Source organism: Accipiter gentilis, chromosome 10 (genome assembly GCF_929443795.1).
Source record: "Accipiter gentilis chromosome 10, bAccGen1.1, whole genome shotgun sequence".
Taxonomy (NCBI): domain Eukaryota; kingdom Metazoa; phylum Chordata; class Aves; order Accipitriformes; family Accipitridae; genus Astur; species Astur gentilis.
The window spans coordinates 29018462-29042433 of record NC_064889.1 but is presented as its reverse complement, the minus strand read 5'-3'; the positions used below and the strand labels follow the sequence as shown (position 1 = coordinate 29042433).

Genomic DNA, 23972 nt, shown 5'->3' with positions numbered 1-23972 from the left:
AAGGACAAGTGAAAATCTAAAACCAATGATCAGCAAATTCCCGCTTTCTGCCAAGGGATAAATGTTTACCTGTTTGATGTTAGTTAGCAGGAACATTTTAACTCATCTGTCTACGTTTTAACTGTGACAAACAGAGATGAATGAAGACTTCTAACTAAGCAATCTCAGGTGGAAATTCTCCAAAGATCTTGCATCTATGCAAGGTGGTGGGACCATTTCACAAATAGACTTAAGATACTTTCCAATCTGAGCTTTGGTGTGCTATGCCTTTTCTCATTTGCTTTAATAATTATTGTTTTGTCTTGTTTGAAAATTATCAGGTGTCTTTTGGGCAATTGGGCCTTCTGAGGGGGTAGGTTCGATTTTGCCCCGTGCCCACGACGTTGCTAATTGTTGGCCATTTGTCAAAAACAGGGCAAAACCTCAAGACAAATTGGTTTCCCTCAGGACATGGGATTATTAGAACCAGAGGGCTTAAATGTTGTCACCGCTGTGGCTGAGAGTGCCATAATGTTACCGGCATCGTGTAATGTTAAAGAGAGCAAGCCTTGCTCTCTGCTTGCCTTGTCCTGAAGCTGTTTGTGAGCTGGCCACCTCCTTGTGCTCTGATCGGTGCAGTTGTGGTTCCCGGTTCCCTTCTCGGTCTCTGTCAGTTCCTCTTGCCACCTCTGTCAGGGTGGTCTGCAGATGCACCCTGCTGATGACAGGCAGCTGTCCTGCGTGGGAGAGACAGAGAGGAAGGTGTTTCTTAGAACATGTGATGGTAGGTGTTTGTCTTGGTTGGCCAGCTATGTGTATGGACCAGAGTGGTGTGAGATGATGGGGACTCTGTCTAGGTGAGATCTAGCTATCTTCTTGCAAGAAGTCCAGTCCCCACTGACTGTGCTGATACTGCTGGTGGCAGGAGGATGGCATGCAGGGTAAGAAATGTGCCTGGAGAGCTGGAGATTTGCCTTCTGCTCCCAGCTGTGCCAGAAGTCACTGTGGGACAGCAGAAAAATTGCTTAGCTTTTCCAAATATTGGCTTCTCTGCCTCTTAAATGGTGACCGTCTGGTTTGCACGGTGTTTGGAGGCTGCTTTTAAGGTGCAAATTCACTGGAGAAGGGAAACTGATCTTGTCTGAGAGAACATCCAGGGCTTGAAGTCTCATAGCTAGATTTTGTAGGGCTGGGGTCCGACGCATGGGCGAGGTGTGGTGGGATAAAGCCCTTCTGCTTCCTTTGCTCAGCTCTTGCTAAGACTGTGCAGTGCAGGAGTGGCAGTTGATCTGGCTGTACTTTTCCGTATGCAATATGCTCTCTGAAGAGAGGTGGTTAATGCTTTGTCCAAAGGTGATACTTGGTTGTTGCCTGAGGATGTTCCCCACAACTGCTGTGGTGTCCCCTCTGTTCCTGCCTCCTAGGAGCAATATCTCTAGGTGCTTCACATAGGGGCTGAACAGATGTGTGGGCACTGTGTTGCGTTGCCTGCAGAGCTGCTGTCAGGAGAGTTGTGATGGTCCGATGTTGGAAAGTCTCTTGTTATCCTCCCTGCTGTTTTGTCTCGATTGGTCCATCAAAGCCCTTCTCTCTTCCCTGGGTGGCGGTTGTGCTCTCTCTTGAAAGTGTTATTGACACCTGGGGAGAAGGCAGGGAAACCCACATCTTTTGCAACATGTTGCTCTGCTTGGAAGTGCGCAGAGCAGCAGCCAGCCTCGGTGACGAGGGTGTCCCCAAAGGCTGCCGGCGCATGACTGCTCAGCATTCACCCTGCGTGTGTTGTGAAACGTGACTGCAGGCAGTTCACCGCAGAAAACTGCACTGTCCTTTCCACCTGCTCCGAATACCTTGCACCTTGCAATTTTGTCAAAGCAGCTCTTGGTTTAGCAGCTCTTTTGATTAAAAACCTTGACCTCAACACTTGTTTTTCTTAGTGTTCTTGAGAGCTCCTTGGAAAGTCTAATTACGTCCTCCAGAACTGTCCCCTGCCTTGTCATTTTGCTCAGCGTGGGTGGGAAGGAAGGGAGAGTTTGGGGAATAAACAGTAGAAGAGGCTGAAAAGTTTCTGCTCAGCTGTGGTGGACAAACTGAGTCCTCTCCCATGAAGAATGCTTCCATAAGCACTGCCTTGGGAGAAGAGGTTTAGATTCATGTGTGGTCCGTAGCACACCAGGAAAAAAAAAACCCAAAGACTGTGTTTTGTGGTTTGAAAGTTATGGTAATATCTTTGCCATATTTTGTCCTTAAATTCCCTGGCTGTTCTGTGCCGGGATACGAGAAGCATCCAGAAGGGATGGCTGGGCCGGTGCGGGGCTCACCCCAAGCATGCAGTGGGAGCGTGTTCCCCTCTGAGGACCAAGCTGTGCTCTAAAACAAGCTGACGTGCAGGGAGGTGTATTGTGTGAGCTGGGTGTTGTAAAGGGTGCTTATGAGTCATGCTGTGCTCTTAGTCACTGCTTTCCTCTTGCCCACAAGTCATGACTAAGGTGCTGATGTGCAGATTCCCCGCTCATTCAGTCCTCAGCACCGTGGTGGAGCGTTTCTCGGTGTTCCTCGCGCATGCATTTGTGGATGGATAAAACTTTCGGTGAAGACCATAGTAATAGGCTGTGGCAGCGGGACACGAGAGGCAGGAGCCCATGAGCCTCTTTGGGGTAAAGGAGAGAGCTTGCATTTGGCAGGTCAGTGGTTCCTCGTTGTGTGTTTGCTTTGACCTGTTTGGAGTCATTGATGGCTTCTCTCCAGTGTAGGGAGGACTGAGCGGCAGGGCTGGAGCTGGCCTCACTGCTCCCTTGGCTCTTCAGGGAGCCCCAGCAGCTGGGCTTGATTTTACCGAGCCCTTTTGGGGGAATTAAGTGTGAGTGGAGGTGGCCATGCTGAGTGCACCAAGCAGAGGGACCAGGTGGAGCCTCTGCCAAGATCACAGCAGCTTCTGCTCCTGCCAGGGTGGAGGTGGGGAGCTGTGACGGGCACAGCCACCACTGAGTACTGAACATCAAGTGTTGACCAAATAAGCGGAGAAGCGAGCGTTTTGGGTTAGCTTTGGGAACTACATGAGCGTGTGACATAGGCACAGGAATGTGCTGTCTGGGATGAAAGCAAAGGCTTCCTTGGCAGGTGGTATTTGTAGCACTGGCAGGCTTTATTTCTTCTTCCTGGGTTATTTTTGTGGATTTGTGTTGCCTCTGACAAACAGGCAAAGAGCCTGTGGGATGGACCTGTTCCTGTGGTTTGGGAGAGGAGAGACACCTGCCCCAGGGTCCCTCTGGATGCCAGGGCTGGTGCTGCAGGGGAGGAGGGAATCTCTGCCTGGGAACCTGTTCGATTGCTCACAGTCGGGGCACATTTGGGAAGTAAACCTTCTGGGCAAGTTGCTTGTATTTTCATGGTGTCCCAGACAGATAGATGCATATGAATAGGGTGGGACAAAAGCTTCCTCCCCCCACACAGTCTCTGCCAGCCCAGGGTTTAGGTTTGCACCATGAGCCGTGGAGGAGAGGTGAGATGTACATAGCCATGTTGTGAAAAGGTTGCAGCCAGGCATGCAATCCGCAGTTTCACAATGTCCTCGGATGTTGGGGCTGAGGTCCCCTCTGTATTTTCCTGCATTGCCACAGGGGCACGTGGACCTTTTCTTCATGTTGGCTGTGTGGCAGCAAGGTGACAGTGCTGGAGGCTTTCCTGGCTGGTATAAGGTTGGCACTTGGGAGTGGGTTTGTGACCATTGTCAGTGGACACTAGAGCTGTCAAGGACAATCCATGCCTAATGCAAGGAGCAGGAGCTTGGGCTCTGCTGTCACTTTTCCCAGGTTGGACCAGATGATCTTTTGAGATCCCTCCCAGCCTCGGCTGTTCTATGATTCTCATCTGAGCCCATTGCAAGGTGCTGCAGCTGTAATCTCTTGCAGTGTTATCTTCAATGGAGGCTAACTCAAGATTACCTCCTTGCCACAAACACGTGAGCGGGACTTGATCTGTCCCGCAGACAGAAGTTGTGAGAAGGCAGATATGCCTGCAGCAGGTCAGGGGAAGGATGCCTTGGCCCCACAGCCTCTTGTGATCAAGTTGTGGACCTGTGCACCTCCTTTTCTTTGCCAAGGTTGAGAGGGATTGGGGGAGCAGAGAGGAAGATGACAGCAGAGTGGTGTGTATCGTTGGCTTTAGGGTTGGCAAGGGTGACAGGAGGCACTAACGGGGTGGTGCTTCGCCAGGAGCATCTTGTCCGCACTACAGTAGAAGCGTTCAGTGCTCTCTTCCTTGCACTTAACTGAGGGCCTGGTATGATAACTTTCTTCCTTCTTTCTCTTTAGGAGATGAATTAAAATGCAGCACACCACGTGCACAGAAGACAGGATCTACCATGCACTGGAAAGATGTCTACATGGGCTTAGCAGAGATGCTGTCTCCAGCAGATGGGCTGGTAGGTGACCTGTTAATCACAAGCTTGTTCTTCTGTCTGCATGATCTGCTGGCCTACCTGGGTACCTAGGTAAGCGAGAGCTGCTGGTGCTACTGGAAGCTCAGAGGCCTTTTCTCCCTTCCAACGTTCAAAGTTAGAGGTGGGAATCCAACCTAGTCAGTCTTTCTGAGCCTCTTGTTGCGGTAGGAAGACGTACCAAGATGCTGAACAAGTCATGTTAGGTCTTACATATGTAAAGACTCAGCAGAGAAGTTGTGCATCTTGCCAGTTGTCTGTGAATGAGATGGAGAGAGAGAAGTCTTCATTCGCCATGAGGAAAGACTCCTTTGTGTAATCAGCCAGCCTTGCCTTGCTTTGGTGCATGTAGTCCTCAAAACCTGTGGGTGTAATCTCTGTTACATTGTCAGAAGCAAGTGTGGAGATATTGTTATCGACTTCATTTAAATCTAGATCAGATACCATGGTGGCCATAAAGATGTGAGCCATGCTCAGAGAGCTGCGAAGGGATCTGGGATGGCGGTGGTGAGGGTAAAGCAGCAATGAGCAGAAGTAATTTCTGAGTGTCATTTCGACCTCTCTTCCTCATACTCACACTTGTAGGCTGCGATTATATCACTCCCAAATCCTCTTGCGTATGAAAGAAATTAAATGAATTTGGGGGGCTGTCAAATTCAGATTTCCTTTTGTCTGTGCAGTTCTTTCAACCCCCTCTGCTTTTCTGTTTACCTGTAAGTAAACAAAGAGATGCAAATGATATCCGACCTGCTGCCAAATACTGGAGTAATCCCTTTCGCTGTGCCTGTTTCCACACACCCACCGGAGTGATGCCAGCTTCCCATGCTGTAGCATCACCCTGGGTCTTGGTTCGTGCAGTTATGACCAGGACTCCTGGGTATCCTTTTGGTCTCCCCACGTTCTGGGAAACAGGCCCTGAAGTGTGACCTACATTCCTGGTTCCTGGAAATGCGACCTTGCGTTTGGCACTGTTACACAGTGTGTGTCCAAAGAAGTTCATCTCGCCAAGCAATTCATTGTGCGCTGCATAACTCACCTCTTCCTGTAATTATAATTAATCAATTCCTGTGTCACTCACAAACTGCCCTTCTCTAATCCCAGCCCCTCAGCGCTGGTGTTTGTGTTAGGGTAGTCTTTAAAAAACGACTTCATAATTTTTCTGGCTCATTAGCAAAGACCAGACTATATGGGGCAGGGGTCGGCTGGTGGTGGGCTCTGTTGGGAGCAGCTGTGCTGCCCAGTGATTCCTCATATCTAATGATTTTTCCCCCATCTCTTTGCCTGCCGGCTTTTCAGTCCTCTTCATGTGGGTTTTGTGGGGTTTGGCAGAATGACCTGGCATTCCTGGGAGAATCTCAGGCGTTTTACACATCAGAAAGTTCCCTTTCATCAAAAGCACTTGTGCTGTTGCCAAAAATCTTCAGCGTGACTAGCGAACCTGGTTTCTGCAGTCATTGGTGGATGTGACATTAGCTTTGCTGTGCCCTGGCCCCAGGGTACTGATTCTGGATAGCCCCCAGGGCAGCACTTCTTGGCCAACGCCTTTAGTGCTCTTCCAGCCCTGCTGACTTTTAACATGCTTGCTTTGAAAAGCTGCTGTTTCACATCCTATCCCCTTGCAGTTGGAGTAGGAAGTATTTCGTTATTGCAGTAACATAGACGATTTAGGGAAAATAAAGCATAATGTGCAGATGTACCTACACCCCTTAACAGTGTATCCTATTTCTTTTCAAAAACAAAGCAGAAATGTTTTCACGTTCTTCTGCCTTCCCTGTGTTATAAGCAACGGTTTAATTACTGCTCTCCTGTGTCAGATCCAGGCTGTTATTTATGGCAGGGCTCTGTTCCTCATATAGTCAATGAATCCCTCCATCTTGTTGTTAACTGTACCGTAGCCTTCTCCTTTCTCTTTTTTAACTTGTTATATCACTTCTATTTCCCAATTTATTTGCTTTCCCCTCCTTTTTACCATTTCCATACACAAAAATAATTCACACCATGTTGCAGCTTTTTGGGCTGAGATCTTGCTAGAGTTTTGTTCTCTTTTAAATTATTTAGTGCTTTATTTTTGCATGATAATTTTGCAGGAGATTGCTCCAGAGTGGGTGAGTAATCGCTTCCAATGTGTTGCTTCCACCTTGCATAAGTGACTGCATAGCTGAGGTCTGTGAAGTCAGCAAAGAGGAGAAGTGTGAGTGCTTTGGCCATTACAGATTTATACCCTGGATGAGCCCGTGGTCAGCTCTGGGGTCTAAACAGAAACTCTTTCCTGAACTCTAGCATTTATTGGAGGAACCAAATGAAAATTGTTTCTGACTCACAAAAAAACCCTGTTAGAAGAGTGCTGGGAAAGGCAACCTTCTTTTCCTCACGGAGACTCTCTTCAGAGAGTTTGCTTTCCTCCATGTTGCTCGAGAGAGATGATAGTCAAATCAGAGTGTGCTAAAGGAATAAAAATATGTTGTTTCTTGCTGGCGAGCAGTGAAACAGGGAGCCTTTGGTGAAGGAGAGTGCTGGGCTTGGGTCTGTCTGCTGGCGGTGTTGGGGATGCTGTACTGCGCTGTCAGAGGTGTGAGAGGGGCTGGAGGATCGTGGTCGATGGGGAGCTGCTGGAGAGGCTGTAGGGCAGCCCAGTGCCTGAGAGGTCCCAGGGATGGGAAGGAGCTGTTGTGTCTCTGCCACGGGGCTGCACACAAGTTGGAGAGGATGAAGGATGCTGGTGAGGGAGGATGGATGAAAGTCACTGGTGAGCTGGAGGAGGAGAGGAGTATTTGATGATAAGTCTCATGTGGTGCCCAGGGAGTTCAGTCTGCTCAGCTCTAGAGAAGCTTAAGATCCTGCTCAATTGTAGTCATCTAAATACCCGCATGGGGAATGAACATAAGTCTAGTGTGGGGCTTCTCCAACTTAGTCACCAAGTAGTGAAATTCAGTGTCTGAAATACTTCCAGCTCTAAGTGCAGAATTAAGGTGCACTAAACCTTACTAAACCTTGCAAATTTTAACCTTTGAACTGATTTCTCCAGGCTTGTGGTGGGTGTTCTTGCTGAAATCACTGCCCAGGCTGGGTGGAAGCACTTGGGGTGGCTCCAGCCCTGGGAGGTGCCGCTGTGCCCTGCTCAGGGGGCTCTAAGCAGCCGCTTGGATGTGGAAGCTGCGGGTTGGACTGCTGTGCAGTCTGGGATGCATCCCAAGGGGATGCTGTGACTGCAGGGCTTTTGCTGTCTCCTGTGCTTTGGGCACTTCCAACCGACCTACTTACAAACTGTGGCAAGTCGGCCCTTCCTCTGGGCAGTCCCTTGGAGAAAACCACCTTATTCTGGTGAGGATGTAGTGGAAATGGTGGGAGTGGGTCTGGGGGAGGGAGGAAATGGAGGCGTCTGCTTTTCACCCCTCCAACTGCGTCGCTTCTGATAGCACGAGGAGCCGATGCCCAGCCTGGGTGCCGTGGGCGAAGGCAGCTTGGGCATGTGGTATTTCTGTTTTATTTCTTTTTTTTTTTTTTCCGACTTGACAGTTGCCCCTATGAAAAGCGGTGGAGGGGAAATGTCAACCACTGAGGTCAGGAAGGAGCCGCTCTGGGAGGAGGGTATCTCGGTGCACTTCTCAGAAAAGAAATCGCGAAGCCTCATCCTTCCGAGGCCGCCCACAGGGCCGCTGCTGCCCGGCTCCTGGCACGCTGCAGGCATCCTCATTGACATCGATAGTGATCAAAGCGAGAGTGTGCGCTGCGCCTGAGCTCCCTCCCGGAGTGGGGGTCTTGGTGCAGCTTCTGCCCAGTGCTGGGTCCCTGCTTGGAGGCTTTGCTGTGGCTTTTGCTCTCCCAAAGGGAGACTTTTCTTTTGGGTCCGTGTCATGTTGGGCTCAGTCTAAGCGTGCTGTGTAGGATGCTGGGATAAGCACAGCTTAATCCTGCTTTTGCTGCAGGTCCGTGTGTAGCAGCCCCAGCATCCCAGAGCCAGGGCCATGATATTCTCTGGGCTGCCCGTGTTGCTGGCAGATAAATCTGACTTATTCTCCACGTATAAAGAAAAAATAAATAGTGCTGAGTTGCTGTTTTAGTGGAGCAAAACCTGATGGATGAGCATGAGGGCAGGGTGGATGTAAGCAGGTTTTTTAGCTCTGGGGCTTCCCACTCCCCTGCTGGGAGGTCTCTGGTACCTCTTGTGACAAATTCATAGGATTTAGGGGCTGGAAGGTGAAGTTCTGGTTTGTGCTGCCTGCGCAAGGTGCATCTTTAAAAGCTGATCTCAACACCTCCAGAGCCGGAGATCACCCAGCAACTCCCGCATGGACCGCTCTCCTTTAAGGAGTTGAGCGGTTTGTGTGCATGGTTTTACTTCTCACTTGCTGCAGCCAAGAGGTGTGTGCCTGAGCTCTGCAAACCTTTTCTTGCTATGGGCTTAGGTGAGTGAGTGAAGCGTTTCCCCACCAACACAAGACTTGCCAGTGCTTGCACAACTCTATAGAGTGGGGGTAACAGGGAGCACAGCTCCTGCTTGCAGTGATGGCAGGGCGCATCCCTCCACTTGCCTTGGGGACATCCCAAGGCATCCCGGAGCTGCACGCTCCATGCAGATTTGGGGCCTCCCTTGCATCTCGTAGTGAGAAATAGGTTTTTGGCAATTAAAGAGCAAGTGCAAAGTCCATGAGAAAGCCCGGTTCAAGCTTCCTGCGTGCCCTCGTGCGCATCCTATCCTTCTCCACCCCAGGACAGGGAGGGTGCCTGGTGTGGTCTGGCGCTGCTGGTTTTGAGCATACCTGGCACAGTGGAATGAACCCAGTTTGGACTTCATGCTCTGTGCTGCTCTGACCTGGTGTAAAACACTGCTCCTGAGGTGTCCCTGTGATTTGTGGCCTGACCTGGAGAGGTGGCATGATTCACCATCCCAGCAAAGCAGCAGTGGAGCATCTGCTCGCGTGCACTGAGACAGAGGAGTGGCTGCAAATAAAACTTTCTGGAGTTGGCTTCTCACCTGGCTGCAGCCTCTCCCTGGCCTGGGAATAAACCAAGTGCTGCTCTGCAGTTCATAAAAGTCCCCCGGTGCTACCGCAGCACCCAGCTGTGTCCCAGGCGGACGCAGGACATCTGCAGAGGGATGCACACTTGCAGGCAGGTGGCTCCTTTCTGCTTTTAATATCACCTGGGGCTTTTGTTGCTGACCTGTGCACATTAGGAGCATCACCGTCCATGCCCAAATAACCTTTTTTAGTCTGGATGCAGGGGATATGGCTGCAGGGACTAACTCTGCTCCCAATGGTTGGAAAGTGGATGCTCATGGCCTGGACAGTGTGTGGAGGGAAGGGAATTCCCACCCGTGGCTGGATCCCCTGTCCTGACTGATGCCTGGCCGTGCCAGACACTTCACTTTGCCGCGTGGTCTTTGTTTATTGTGTCCATGATTTCCGAGCTGCATTTTGTTCTTGAGACTATTTTTAGCCAGGACGCAGCTGTTTTGGTGTGTCTTTGGTTAATGCTGCTTTGCCAAATTTAGGAGCTCAGACCCTGAAAGCCTGCTGCTTCCCAGCACTGTTTAGCTTAATCCCAGGGTAATCCCAGTGCCTTTCCATGACCATGAGTTAAGCAAGAAGTTCTGTTTATAGCAATGTTATTCAAATATACCTGGCTGCATACTTGTGCTTCAGCTCACAGTTCCTGTAGAAGACCCAAAAATGGGTCAGAAGACCTCAGGTCTGATTATAGTTGTAAGATGCTTCCCTCGAGCCCTGCCCTTGTCCCTGCTACCTGCCCGTCCCCCTGAGCCCATTCACAGCTGGTTTGCCCCAGCTCCTCCCCAGGGAAGCAGCCCAGCGCCTCTCCCTCTGCCCCATTCAGCGCAGAATAACGCAGCGAGCCGCTGCTGCCGCAATTTCCTCCTCCCTTGCTAGAAGCGAGAGGAAGGAAAGAGCCTGCGTCTTGCTGGGCTATTTGTATTTGTGGTTACGCTCACGCAGGAAGCGGCATTCTCCTCGTCTGGCGATGCACCCCGACGAGGCTCGGCTCCGCTGCTCTCGTGGATCCTGCTCTGCGTGGCCAGGCTTCGCCCTGGGCAGCCGCAGTGGGGCTGGGCTCTCACGGGTGAACTAATCCTCCCGGCCGAAGCAGGACGGGTTGCTTCAAGGCACCGTGTGAGCCCAGCTGCTTCTTGCCGAGGTCAGCAAAGCTCCCGCCAGCGTTGACCACTTCTGCTGGGCCGGTTGCTTTGTTGACTATCTTACAGGTGCTGGGGATTTCCCTGGAGGATGCCATGCTCTGTGACAATACTGATTTATTTGAGGAATCTGCCGGAGTCATCCTAGGCAGAGCCATGGCTTTGTGCCATCGCGCTGGCTTGTGAAAGTGGCTCAAAGGAAAACTGGAGCATCACTGACTTAGCGAGTTGCTGTGGCTATGCCCTCGCTGACAAGATACCGCAATCTACGGTTGCGCTCTGGGTGTCAGCAAACCCAGCAAGGTGCCAGAGTACCAGAGGCAAATTAAAAATCGCAACTGTAATTAACAGCGAGTGCATCCGAGCTTCTTGGAAACTTTCCAGCAGGATCCTTCTCCGCTAGAAAATGTTGATTCATTGAAAGTAAAAAGTTGTGTGGCAGCAGGAGAGCTTTCCCATGGGGGAGGGCTCCTGCCCTGTTTATTCAGCTACAAACTGGGCATAAAGCCACAGAAATAGTGTGTGTCCTGGTGAGCAAATGCCTGTCTATGGCGGGGAGGGACAAGTGAAGGCTGTTTTTGCAACCTTAGCGCTAGTTTTGCTTGTCTTGGCATCGGCCTTCTCCCAGCTGTGCCACGGCAGACCTCTCCCCTGGTTTAAATTCATCTTGTTTAACACCTAGAAGGTGCGTAAAGGTATTTTTATAGCATGTCTGTGTTTGATGAATTTTTAGTCTCTGCAGCTGAGAATAAGGTTTGAGGGACAGACAGCATGACCTGTAGATTTGTGATGAATACCGCTGTCCCCTTGCCAGCTCACGGTATCGTTTCTTCCTTGTTAGCTCCAACGCGACAGCCAACACACGTGGGTTGATATTTATGTTTCTGTGCTGCTTAATAGACCGTGTGAGTGAAAAGCAGCTGGTTTTATATTTATTTTTCCTCTCTGATCATTAGCCCTACTTCCCTGCAGTAAGAGATGCTCTGTTTCTCTTGGTTTTTGCTTTTGGACTGAGACTGGAAGAGCCCCAGTGCCAGCACCCCCTGAACTATGCTATGGGCTGTAGCCGAGCTGTGTGGTGTCTGCACTGCATCCACTCTTGGTGAAAAAATCCATGGCAATGTGGGATGGGGGAGATGCAAACATGGACCCTTCTCAGATATTTATTAGGCTGTTTGCTCGAAATTTCCCCTTAACTTTTTTTCTACGGGGCTGTGTGTGGTGCCCAGGTCCCTGGGGGGGGAGGTGGAGGAGGAGGTGCTGCTCCCTCCTCGGTCTGCAGATCCTGGTCTGCCCGAGCCAGCGAGCACCGCCTCCTCCCCTGGGATGCAGGGCCGGGATGAATGGAGGCACCCGGCAGCCTTTGCGCAGATCATTTCCTCTAAGACCATCTGGGAGGTGGCCCTGACCGCTAAGAAGAGCAATGGCCTCGGGAAACACCTTGGGCCATTGTCACCGGTTGGGTCCCAGCAGCGAGAGGCAGATGTCTGGAGACGGAGGCCAGGAGGGGTTCAATCAACGGCGGTGAAGGACCCTCCATCCCTTTGCATGGCAATTCTCCTCTCTCAATCTGGCTATCTTCTGGTGGGGTTTTAATACATTTAATGATAGTTTGAAGGTGTTAAGAGATGGAATAAATGCTGGGCACCCGTAACAACGATGCTGATGTGATGGTGCATCTCCAGGGCATGGGGAAGCTGATCAGGGGGATGCAGCATCTTCTCTTGTGTGCGATGCAGCTGGAGGGGGTTGGATGTGTGCCCAATGGGGAGCTGAATTCTGCAGGGTTTGAGTGAGTTTATAGTTGGGATAGTGCATCTGGGGCATTTGAGCCTGGGGGAGGCAGGGCAAGGGGCCACACTGGTGGGTTTTCTGTGCTCAGGCAGAATGAAGGTGAGCGTCTACCTATGCCAGGCACATGCCTCCGGCCTCTGCAGCACGCAAGTGGCAGCGCGGTCATTTTAGCTACCCAGCCTCCCCAGGGGAGAGGCATCCAACCTAGCCAAGTGCATTGGGCTGCGTGAGCGAGAGCACGAAGGTGCTCGGGTACAAAGTGATGCCGCTGAGATAAGCACCATTTGGTGAGATTGCATCTGTCCAGAACGAGGGCATGAGGTTTTTTCCTCCACTGTGATCTGACGCAGGTGGCAAACACCTTCGCCCTGACCCCTTCCCGTTGTTGGTCCCTCCTGCAACATTCTTGAACGGGGCTGAGTGACAGTGCCTCTGTCTTCCCTGCAGCCGGGCTGTGCCTGAACTGCTGGAGCCTGCAGGAGCTGGTGAGCCGAGACGCCGGCAACTACCTCATCCTTGTGGAGAAGATCCTCAGCAAGGCCAAAGAGGTGAGTCGGGAGGCTGCCGAGGAGGTCTGTGGGTTTTGAGGCGGTGGCAGCTCTGGGACTTGACCAAAATGGAGTTTTGCAGAGCTTGGTAGGTGATTTTGAGTTGTGGTAAGGTATTGTTGGAGCACTGGAGTTTGAGTTGGGGTGATGCTGGGTCGGCAGGTCTGAAACTCTGGTGGGAGCAACCCTCTGTGTCCTGCTGGCTTTCAGCATGTGGGACCTACCCAGGGAAAAACCAGCTCCGATAGCTGCTCTTTGGGTACCACTGCAGATCCACGGGGAAGGGTTTTGATTTCCCAAAGTGCTGCTTGGCACCATGCAAGGGCAGCCTGGGTCATAGGGCTGCGCGGATGGAGCCAGATTTCCCCAGACCTTCCCCTGGCGTAAACTGGGAGCTGCTAGTCCAAATCAGAGCAAATTGAAGGTTTCCTGTTGTTTTTGATGGAAACTTTGCTGTGGCTCTGCCGGGCTTCCTGCAGAGCCAGGAGTGGAGCTGGGACGCTGGGGACCACAGGCAGGGTTTGCACCATGTAGCAGCCCGGCAGGCGACAGTCAGGTCAAGCAGAACAGGGAGGCGAAACAGCAGTGGGGCTGATCGTATCGGCCTGCCATGGTCTCGTCATGTGCCGGAGAAGCTCAAGGCATCGTCAGTCAAGCAGGGTCACCCCAGGCTGTGGCTCGGAAGACCTCAGAGGAATCCCTTGATGTGGCAGGAAACAGTGGTGTGTTTCCTAAATCCTCAGCACTGGGATTCATGTGATGGGGTAAATGCTGCCTTTCATTTTTTGGGAAAGAAAGGCTGTCTAGCTGCCAGGCTGCGGAGCTAATACTAGTTAAGGTAGCACAATTTGGTTTGATCCATTTATTTTTTTTTTTTAATGGCTGGAATTGATCTAGTTGCAGATAGTGTTTTATTACGTTAGGGTTTACTTAAGGGTTTATTGCACTTCGTGCTGTGCTCATGAGCACGGGGAGACAGTGTCTGCAAGCGTATCCTTGAGTCATCACTGTGTCCATCGATGAAATAATTCTGCTGGCTATTCACTGGCAAAGGCTGGGCCAAAAATACATGGTTTGCACCATGCTGCCAAGCTTTGCTAGCCTCTTGCAGGGGATGAGCTGCCTGCTTCACTCTCCAAACTGCCTGCTTTGAGCCACTTTCATAGAATTTCATGCAAGTCTGCAAGGATCAGGAGCATCAGAAGGCTGGGAGTTTGGCTAAATCTGGCTTCTCGAGCATAAAGGCAGAGTGGCAGCCCGTGCAGATCTGCCTGTCCTATCCATATGGGTTGCTGGGCCTTTAGGAGTTCTTTTCCCATGGAGACAAGGGAATCTGCTGGGGCTGGTGGTGTGACGGTGCAGATTGGGTGCTTGGCTGCACTGCCGGGGAGCCTCCTGGAACCTCCAAGGATGCTTCCAGGTAACATTCATGGTGAGCAACCCAGCTTATCCTTCTGCCCTCGGGCTGTTTCCTACAGGTGCAGGAGAAGTGCGACTACGATCTCGTAATGCCCCTGGCTCTGCTGTTCTACTATGCGGTCCTGTATGTAAGTCTTGAGGCTGCTGCATGTAGCTTGATCCCAGCCCCCGGGGAGGCACGGGGTCTGGGGCCCCGTGAAGCTACACAGAACAGTCACTGAAATCGGGGTGGCTTTCGTCTGAAACATCATGGTCTGCTTTGATCAATTCATCTCAAAAAAAGATCCTTTACGAATCTACAGGGATCAAGACCAAGCAACCGTTGCACAGGCTGTGAGATGGAAAAAAAATTAGCTGCACTGTTTTTAAGCTTTTTATTTAAAGATGGGCTAATCAGAAAGGGAGATGGACAATATCTCTGTGCAGAGAAGGCAAATTTTTTTCATTACTTTTATACTTGTGCAAAATATATGGGCAATGCTAATGAAAAGGAGGAGTGGAGCCTTCACAGGAAATACTTTTTTTGATTATTATTATTAGCACAATGCATCATTATCCCAAGGAAATCATTGCTGCCAGATCTTGCAAAAGCACAGGCTGTAATGCGATTCATCTGTATGGATCTGTGGTTGTTAAAAAGAAATTTATATATAGGCTTTGGCACGTGAGCTGCAGCCAGGAGGTTGGGAGGGTGCAGAGCGGATGAAGCTTTCTCAAAGCTGTGCCCAGTGGGGATCCTTTGACCCTTCCTTGGGAGAGGACGGGGTGTCAGAGGGTGAACCTCTGCTCTGATCCCACTTCTCCTTCTCCCACTTCCAGCCTAAACCCTCAAGTTTTTATGCAGCGCTCGAGGCCTGTGTCCTTGCTGCCTTTCTAAACATGTCTCCCCGTCCCCCCCAGGCTCCTCACTTCCCACCAGGCTCCGACCTGCTCCTGAAAGCCGCCAGCGTATACCACAGCTTCCTGACCTGGCCCGTGCCCTACTGCGACATCTTCCGCGAGCTGCTCACCTTCATCAGCAACGAGCTCAAGGCCCCCGGTAAGCACTCCTGCCCTGCCGTGGGGTTTTCACATGCTGCTGGCCCTGCTTTCCCAAAAACACTCACTGCCATGAGCGCCTCATGTTTGTTCCTGAGACTGTCCTGGTGTTGCTGTCTCATAACCTATTTGCTTCATGAATCTCTTGGGCATGATGTCCACGTTTACCTTGTGCATCCCAGCTTTTCTAGGAGGTGAGGAGCTATGCCCTCCATCCTCTGGATGATTTTCCCTGGTGGTCCAGCACAGGGTGAGACCAGATTCCTCTGGAGGAGCAGGGCAGGGTTGTGTTTTTGGTGGCTGCCTTGCGTGCAAGGTGGTGGGAGCTTCCTAGGGACTCTCAGCTCTGGACCAGGGTGAATTAGCAAAATGTGTAACTATTTCCTGGCTGCCTTTCAGTCTGGTGGGTCTTTTCCATGGCAAAGCACGTGCTGGCTGCTCCTGCCCAGCCCTGGGCTTTGTTTGAGATGCTCGGTTTGAGATGCTCAGTGGTGTAACTGGGGTGATAACAGTGGGTCCATTCATCAACATCAAGGTGGCTGGAGCCTTCAAGCCTGCCCTTGCGTGGAGATTTCCATAGGGCTGAGGGACTCCCTGGCTCTTTCTTTACAGCCGAGACGCTACCTTGTGATACGGCTTTGGGCACATCTGTCGGCAGCAGCAGTGCTCCTTTTAATTAAGGACTCCTCATAGATGTCCTGTTGTTCCCAATGGAGCAGCTCTTCCAATTATTTCTAAAAGGCCCTTTCTCCTAATCTCTCCGTCTTTTGGTGGCTTATGGAGAGCTGTTATCACACAGAGCAGATTTCAGCCCTTGTTTAATCCTGCGCAGGGCCATGGCAGCAAGACTGGCTCTGAGCAGGACTTGGGAGACCTTGGATGTGTACATGGGCTGTGGCTGAGGCTGGGGGTGCTTCCCCACATCCTCAAACCAGGCAGCTGCTTTGGAGAGCCCTGACGGGGATGTGAAGTATAGGGTCTCTGTCATGGCAGCAACATCCTGCAGAGATGGGACCTTGTTAGGTGCAGGTGGGATGAAAGATGCTTTCAAAGGAATAAAAAGATTAAAGAAAAAAGCCCCCAAACCTTCTGCAGTGTTGGCACTGGACTAGCTGTTTTACCCCCAGCTCAAGGATCCACCAGCATAAATGGCCATGGCCACCATGCAAGGTCTGGCTGGGCTGTTGTGCTGTGTCCAGCCTCCAGCTCGGAGCTGCAGGACCAGTGCAGACTTGAGGATGCTCCTCCCATGCTGCTGCAGCTGTGGACTTTCTCAGCTCCTTCCTGGTCATTTATTACTGTGACACCAGTCAAGGCTGTCTTTTACAGAGCCCTGGGAAAGCCCAAGTGCTGGGGGTGGTTTGCTACATCCTGCTCTTGTGCCGTCACCACTGTGACTGGTGCCCGAGGCTGTGTGAGCTGGGGACTTTGGTCCAAAAGTTTTTCCCCTCCTACAAGCATATGAGATTCCCCCACCCCTGCCAGAAGATGCCATGTGGGAGGTGTTGGCCTGCTGGGCTGGGCAGCCTGGTGCTGCCCCTCGCCCCAGCCTGTCCCTGCAGCTGGAGCCAGGAACAATGAAAATGTGTCTGTCCTCTGCTGGTAAGCTGGCTAAGCCCTTATACGCTTGTTGCACGGCCTCTGTGACCTGCTGTGAGGCTGAAGCAAAAGGTTTTTATTGAGATGAGGGTAAATATTAACTGAAAACAAGCTGCTGACAATATTTGCCAAGAATGCAATAGCTTTTATCTGCAAACAGGGGCTGATGCCTCTGCAAGAGGGGTGAACACTGCTGTAAGCAGGGGGACTGTATAGATCAACATGAGCTGCCCGTGGGTGCTGGGCAATCCCCCTGCCTTGGGTGCTGCTCCCAGGCTGCTGAGCAGCAGCTGGGGTTCGGATGTGCCTGCGTGCAGTAATAAGGGTGCTGGATCTTGTGGACACCATAAAATCTTTCCCAAGATGTACCCCAGTCCTGCTGTTTGGGGGTGTACACAGGCTTCACTGTTGCCACCCAGTCCAGGTCCATCCAATGTCACCTGGCTGGGGTTCCCTAAGGCGTCCTGGGGATAGTCCCAGGGAGGCATCCAGGGACTTGGGCTGCCCATGCCAGCCTCTCTTCTGCTGGGGCCAGTCTGGGCTCCATCCCGGCGGGAGAGAAGGTGGCAGTGACCTGCTGTCCCTAAGTGAGATCCAGGGCCTGGGGTGCTAAAGCAAGTGGCAGAAGCCGCTAAATATCATCCATGCAATTCACATTCTACATCAGCAGTGAGGAAGAAGGGACTGGGGATGTAGCAGCTCTCCTGTCCTGTCCTTCGGTTGCTTTCCCATCACTCTGGGCTTTCACCCATTACATCCCATGGCTCCCTTGCTCCTGGGCTGGTGCCCTTACATGGTGGCCGTGCCTTGTCCCCATAAGGACTTTTGGTGTTGCCATGTCTGCTCTGGGCAGCAGCTCAGACAGGTCAGCACCGCATGAGGAGACAAATTTGATGTGCTCTTGAGGCAGAGCAGTCTGCAGTAGTGCCAATGTCTCATGTCCTCTTCTCTCTCCCCCAGGGATCTCTTTCCAGAGGCTGGTGAGGACAGAGCAGGGGCTGCCTGTGAAGAACTACCAGAGCTCCACCGTGTAAGTGTGGCCATGGGCACTGCTGGTGCCACTCAGTAGCATCCCCACAGTCTCACGCTGCTTAAGATGTAATGGTGTGCCAGGGAGGAGAGCTGGATAGCTGGGCTGAGCTGTGGGAAGAGACAAAGAAAGTGGCTGTGGCATTTCCACAGCTGCGGGTCAGGGTGTGTGGGCTCCCCATGTTGGTTTTCCCAAAGCCCTGCTTACTGCAGGGCTTCAGATCTGGGTGAAAACAGCTGGGGAAGGCAAAGTCTCCTCCACAGGGAGTTGCTGATCTTGGCACATGTTGGAGAACAGCCAGCAGACACTTTGATCTGCGTGTTTGGGAGCCACCACCCCAAGGGGGTCAGAAGCGAGTTTGTCCCAGTACAACAATTAATGAAAGCCTTCCAGCTCTGAGCACAGTCACCTTATTCAAGGGCCGAACCTTTCCTCCTGCCATTTCCTCCTCATTTGTAAATAGGAAAATGAGCCCAGGTGGTGTGTGCCCTTCCTGGCTGCCGTGCCAGCCCCAGCCACAGGGACAGTCCTTCGTGCATCGCCGCCTCCACTCTGTGCAGGAGGGGTGTCCTGCTGTTTTGGCTTGTCCACTCATGTCGTGCAGCTCTGGATCTGCACCTGTATCCCACCCAGCTGCACCGGTGCTGCTGTGTTGCTTTCCCAGTACAGCTCTGCTGCTCTACACGCTTATACAGGTGCAAGTGCAACCACAGATGACTTACAGCAGAATGGCTGTATTTGCATAAAAAGCCCTGAAAACCTGGCACAAAGCCGTACACAAGCTGAACCTCAGGCTTAGTGAAAGCTTGTGCCCATTGCCTGAGCTTTCTAGAACCAAGCACACCACATCCTTAATTCAGAGCCATTTTTGCTCACTGAGCTGGATTGCTCTCATCCATGAACAGAAGCACATGCTCGATGGGCTGCAGGTTTGGGAATTCAAAGCCTGTGGATATTCATGTTGTGGTCCCCAGCAAAAATTGCAGCTGAAGGATGTGGCTCTTCTCCTTAAAGCCCACAAGTGATGCTCTGATCTGCATCTTGCAGGGGGAAGATGTTTCAGGGGCATTTTCTACCCTCTGCTTCATTGCGTGTGCTGGATGTCCAGTTAGGACAACTGGCTGATGGGCCAGAGCCCTGTCTGGGGTTGATTGAACAATTATTGGGCTGGTGATATTGCAGATGTGGCAGGAGAGATGGTGCCGAGGAGCAGGGTGTAGGATGCTCATCTGTTACCCACTGCCTGCCCATAGGTGGCACAGCAGCATGGGCCTGGCACCCCTGCACAGCCCCAAGACCTTCTGGCTGTGGCTAACCCAAGAGGATGCTGCTGTCTAATGTGAATTTGTCCAAGACTTTCATGTGCCACCAGCATCCAAGCCTGGCTGTCCCAGTCTAACCACCGTCCCCTTGTCCCTAGAACGGTGCTGCTGCTCAACCGCTCTGAGGTGCAGAGTGAGTTCCTCTCCATCGCTGAGAAGCTGAGCGCTAGCGAGCACCCGCAGCGTGCCACGCTCGTCGTGCTCCTGGAACACCTCTACCAGGCCAACTTTGGCACCCGCTGCGACCTGGACAGCCTACACCGCCTCCTGAAGGTAGGCTTAGAGAGCTTTGACTTCGGTAATGCTGCAATGTCATTGGGAGCAGTTTCATGCAGTTGGCTGATGGATTTCCTGACCAAAATAATACTTGATTGACAGAAGAAAAAAAGTTTTGATAACTCCTTGTAGGAAAAAGGTGTCTCTTCCTTCTCAGGTGAGACCTGAGGTCTACACTTGCGTTTTGTGAAGTACGTGGGGGGGTCACTTGCCTTTTACTCTTTTCCCCATCCCTAAGTGGAGAGAGGAAGTGCCGCCACATTTGAAATGCAGCAAAAGTGTTCATTTGACCAGAGAAACACTTTGCTTTGATGTTTGGGGGGCAGAGGGGCAAAAAATTGTGAAGAAAACCCATTAGGTGTTTTCAAACACATTTTTTTTCTTTGCAAAAATTTTGGGGGACTTGAAAGGGGTAGGAGGAAGTGAGTTACCCAGTGGTAGTTAGTGATCCTGCCCAAAGACCTGTGTGTTGCCTCTGTGGAGGGACCCCCTCGATCTCTCGCCTTGACTCTGCTCCCCCCAGTCCAAGACGTTGGAAGAGCTCTCGGAGATCTATGCCAGTGCCGCCGACGCACAGGAGATTGCAGCCACCAGCAGTGACCCTGTCCTGGCCCGGGAGCAGCTGCAGTCCGTGCTGCGGGACATCGCTGGGGCCGCATCCTTTCCTGCCATTGCCGGTGAGAAACCCCCCCATGCTCCTCTTTTTCCTCCAGGGTTTTCTGCTGGCTCAGCCCCTGCAGTGGTGAGGAGCAGTTTCGCAAAGTTGCAACCTAGCACAACAACAACTACAGCAAAAAAAACACCAACCCAGGTCCTATTTCATAACCACATGATGAACCAGAAATGGTTTGTCATCCTTCATTAAAACAGGACAAAACAAAAACATTCTCCAGCCTTTGTGGGTGAGATGAAAACTTTAAATCAGAAACCAATGGTAACAGTGATATCTGATGGCTCTTAGAGGTGTGAAATGTCCCCTCGTCCCAATTGCATGCAACTTCATGGGGATAACGACAGCAGCATTGGTGTTCTGCATGACCTGGGCTGCCCAAAACATGTGCATGGGGTGGATGGCATCTCCCACTGGCCAGGAGAGCTGTCAGGAGCAGTATTGGGGGTCCCTGCAAACTAACTCCTTTCCCTCCTCTCTTCCCAGGTGAGGCTCAGCCCCGCAAACTCCACACCATCCCCATCCCCACTGCTCGCTGCTACACTTACAGCTGGGATCAGGATAACTTTGGTAAGCAGAGGGGATCCCCTATCCCTCCTAGTGAGACCATAGCCCACTGCTCCCCCATCACAGGGGCTGTTGTTGAGCAGCATTTCAGCTTGGCTGGGGCTGCCACGTTCAGCCGGGTATATGACACAAACTGTGGCCAGAGCCTGAAAGAGCCGATAACAAATGGTTGGTGTTGGAGGGAGAGGTAACACAGTGGATGCCAGCATCCCCTAGATGGGAAAGGATGTACAGGTCAGCTTGGGCGTGATGCCTGCTGTGATCCCAAGTAAAGACCTCATCCGAGCGGTAGGCACAAGGCACTGGTGGCCCCAAAACACATGTTGCTAGAGACAAATCATTCAGGGCTTTATCTCCTGGGCAAAGTTGTGCCTTGCATAAAGCTGGAAGAGGTGCATTGCACCCGAGTCTGTGGCGATATTGGTAGGAAGGGAGACCTTCTTTGGTAGAAAGCTCATCTGCAAGGAGTAAACCTTGCTCGTGCCCTGGAAATAATTGTTGCTAAAAAAGCCTGACCACATGAGATGTCAGGGCTCTGTGGGGTTGAGATCCCTTGGCTGTTACAGCTCTTCCCCCACCCATGGCAGGGATCACCACGAGGCAGGTGCCTTTGCCGTGCTCTTGGCCCGGCCGCAGCAGTTTTGCAGGGGAAGCAGTGGCTTCTCCTTCTGCTGAGCTGGTCTCTCCAGCTTCTCCATTCCTGGAAGACCTTTTCTGTTCCTGTGTAGGTTTAGTGTTTGTTGCCTGCTGGCCCCAGCAAGCTGGACCAGAGATCTGGTTTGGGCTTTGCAGTGAGTCCAGCCTTGCCAGGAGGCCACCCGCAGTGGGGTGATTTGGGGTTCGATTAGCCAAATACCTTGCTTTCCTCCTGCCCTCTGGTTAAAGCCGAATCAGACATAAGCATGTTGTGAAATCTGTGTAGGAAGAAAGCAAAACCCCAACTGGTGTTTGTCTTTCGAGAACCCAAACAGAATGTGAACTCAAGGAGAGAAACACGTTTTGTTTTGCATTGCATCTGAGTGCCTTACGGAAATCTAAAAACGTCCAGTAGGAAGTTTTCAGCTCCTTGTTTGAAACCGTGCAGGATCAAGGACAGCATTGGCCACGCTGTAGTAGTGTTGTTGTCTGGGGTCATCACATTTCCAGTGGTTGTGCTGGAGCCGGTACCAGACATGATCTCCCTCTGGTCAACTTTCAGATATCCTCAATGATGTCCTCAGCAAAGAGTGCAGTGTTGTTGAGCCCATGGCCTCCGAGAACGAGGAGGATGAAGAGGAAGAGGAGGAGGTGGAAACTGATGGCTGTTTCCCCGAGCGGGACTCACTGCTTTCCCCCATCTGTGCCATTTCCAAAGATTCTGTGTACTCGGCGCTGTCAGAGGAGGGATCTAAGCCCTCACGAATGTCCCTCTTCACCACCTCCAAGGACTCCATCTCAGAGCTGACGGTGGTCTCCAGAAAGTCCCTGAAGTCATTTGTCTCCAGTCTGAAGGACTGCATGGACAGCGGGTATGCAGAGGACAGCGACGAGAGCTCCCTGGACATGGTGGGGAGGTCGGAGCTGAAGGTAGAGAAGAGCCACCACAAATACAGACACACGCTGACCAACAAGATCTACAAACTGTTCAAGAGCAAAAGCCAGCTGGTCTTGAGGAGGGACCTGAAGGACTGCCCAGACATGGGCTCGCTCTCGCTGCCCCTGCGCCGGGCTGAGAGCCTGTGCACCCCCCAGGCCAAGCACCGTGTCCCGGCACGCTCCCGGCGCGCTCACTCACTGCCGCAGCACGTCCTGAGCCAGCGGCTGCCGGCCTCGCTCGCCCCACGGCACCTCAGCGTCCACCGACGGCCCTTCCTCAGCTACGACGAGGATGCCAAGGTGTCCACGCTGCGCGTTGTGGTCTTCGGCTCTGACCGCATCTCGGGGAAAGTGGCCCGAGCCTACAGCAACCTCAGGTTAGCCGGGTGGTGCGGGGGATCGGGCAGCAGGTACCCAGCTTGCTGGGACACTCCGGAGAGCTTTGCTCACCCAGCCCTCTCCCACTTTCTCCTAGGCTCAAGGAGAGCACCTGCCCTTCACTGACAAGGTACTTCAAGCTGCAGTTTTTCTACGTCCCCGTGAAGAGGAGCTGCTTGGCTCCATCAGCCCCACTGATGCATCCCTCCCCGTCCCTGGGGGACCCACAGCTCCGGGCCTCGGCACAGATGGTAGGTGTCCTGCTCGCTGCGGGGCTTGTGGTGCCACCAGGACTCTGCTTGGCCCCGAGAGTGGTGTGCGAGGAGGCCAGAAGGGCAGGCTGAGGGGACCATTGGTGTCTCTTCCACCAGCCCCAAACTTGGGTTGAGGAGCCTGGGGGGACCCCCGGAGTGACCCCAGTGTGTTTGGTTACAGGATCCCACCTTGTCCGGGATGGAGAGCAGCACCAACGACGTCTCCCACTACATCGGCATGTTGGACCCATGGTACGAGCGGAATGTTCTTGGGCTGATGAACCTGCCCATGAATGTCCTGTGTCAGGTACGTGCATGCCAGCTGGTAGGGTTTGGCATCCCCCTTCCCTGAGGTACAGGAGAGCTGAGCGGAGAGCTTCTGCTTAGCACTGGACCACCACAATCCTGTACAGGAGGCTGTGCTGCAGGGACGTGGGATGGAGATGGGGGCATTCCTGGTGGCCAGGAGGAAGGTTTCTGTCCCCAGTGGGGTGGGACGGCCAGTTCTTGGCCTTGGGCTGTGGTTACCACATACCCCGTCAGGCTCGTGACTTATTCTCTCGCCACAGTCTGCCAAGCCAGAGGCTGAGCCCCAGGAGGACTCCCAGGAGCAGCTGCCCATCCTGGCAGACATGATCCTCTACTATTGCCGCTTCGCCACGCGCCCTGTCCTGTTGCAGCTCTACCAGACAGAGGTAGGCAAAGGGGCTCAGCCCCATCTTGGCGAGGGGGAAAGAGGGATCTTCTGCCTGTGCCACCAGCTCGGGACCTGCCTGTGAAGCGGTGGGGTGTGGCACAGCCACCACGTGCTGGTATGGTGGAGCTCGGTCTCCTCTTATTCTCCGGGTGCCCACGGTGCTTTGGCTGACACTCCTGGCTCAGGGATTGAGAGCGCGCAGGTCCTGCCCAGACAATCCTTAAGTCACACAAGCAATTT

At 52.4% G+C, this 23972-nt stretch overlaps 1 protein-coding gene across 3 annotated transcripts in view; it reads left to right on the top strand.

Moving 5' to 3' along the window:
* PIK3R5 (phosphoinositide-3-kinase regulatory subunit 5) overlaps positions 1 to 23972 on the top strand; it is a 63217-nt gene that overhangs the window by 30802 nt on the left and 8443 nt on the right. For all 3 annotated transcript variants that reach the window (XM_049812675.1, XM_049812673.1, XM_049812674.1), the window contains exons 2-13: positions 4290 to 4399; positions 12807 to 12907; positions 14386 to 14454; positions 15227 to 15365; positions 17924 to 17993; positions 19414 to 19588; positions 20115 to 20268; positions 20748 to 20831; positions 22027 to 22780; positions 22879 to 23032; positions 23217 to 23342; positions 23605 to 23730. In XM_049812675.1, the coding sequence (XP_049668632.1) occupies positions 4303 to 4399; positions 12807 to 12907; positions 14386 to 14454; positions 15227 to 15365; positions 17924 to 17993; positions 19414 to 19588; positions 20115 to 20268; positions 20748 to 20831; positions 22027 to 22780; positions 22879 to 23032; positions 23217 to 23342; positions 23605 to 23730 (2049 nt within the window). In that variant the 5' untranslated portion in view covers positions 4290 to 4302. The remainder of the gene's footprint in view (positions 1 to 4289; positions 4400 to 12806; positions 12908 to 14385; positions 14455 to 15226; positions 15366 to 17923; positions 17994 to 19413; positions 19589 to 20114; positions 20269 to 20747; positions 20832 to 22026; positions 22781 to 22878; positions 23033 to 23216; positions 23343 to 23604; positions 23731 to 23972) is intronic.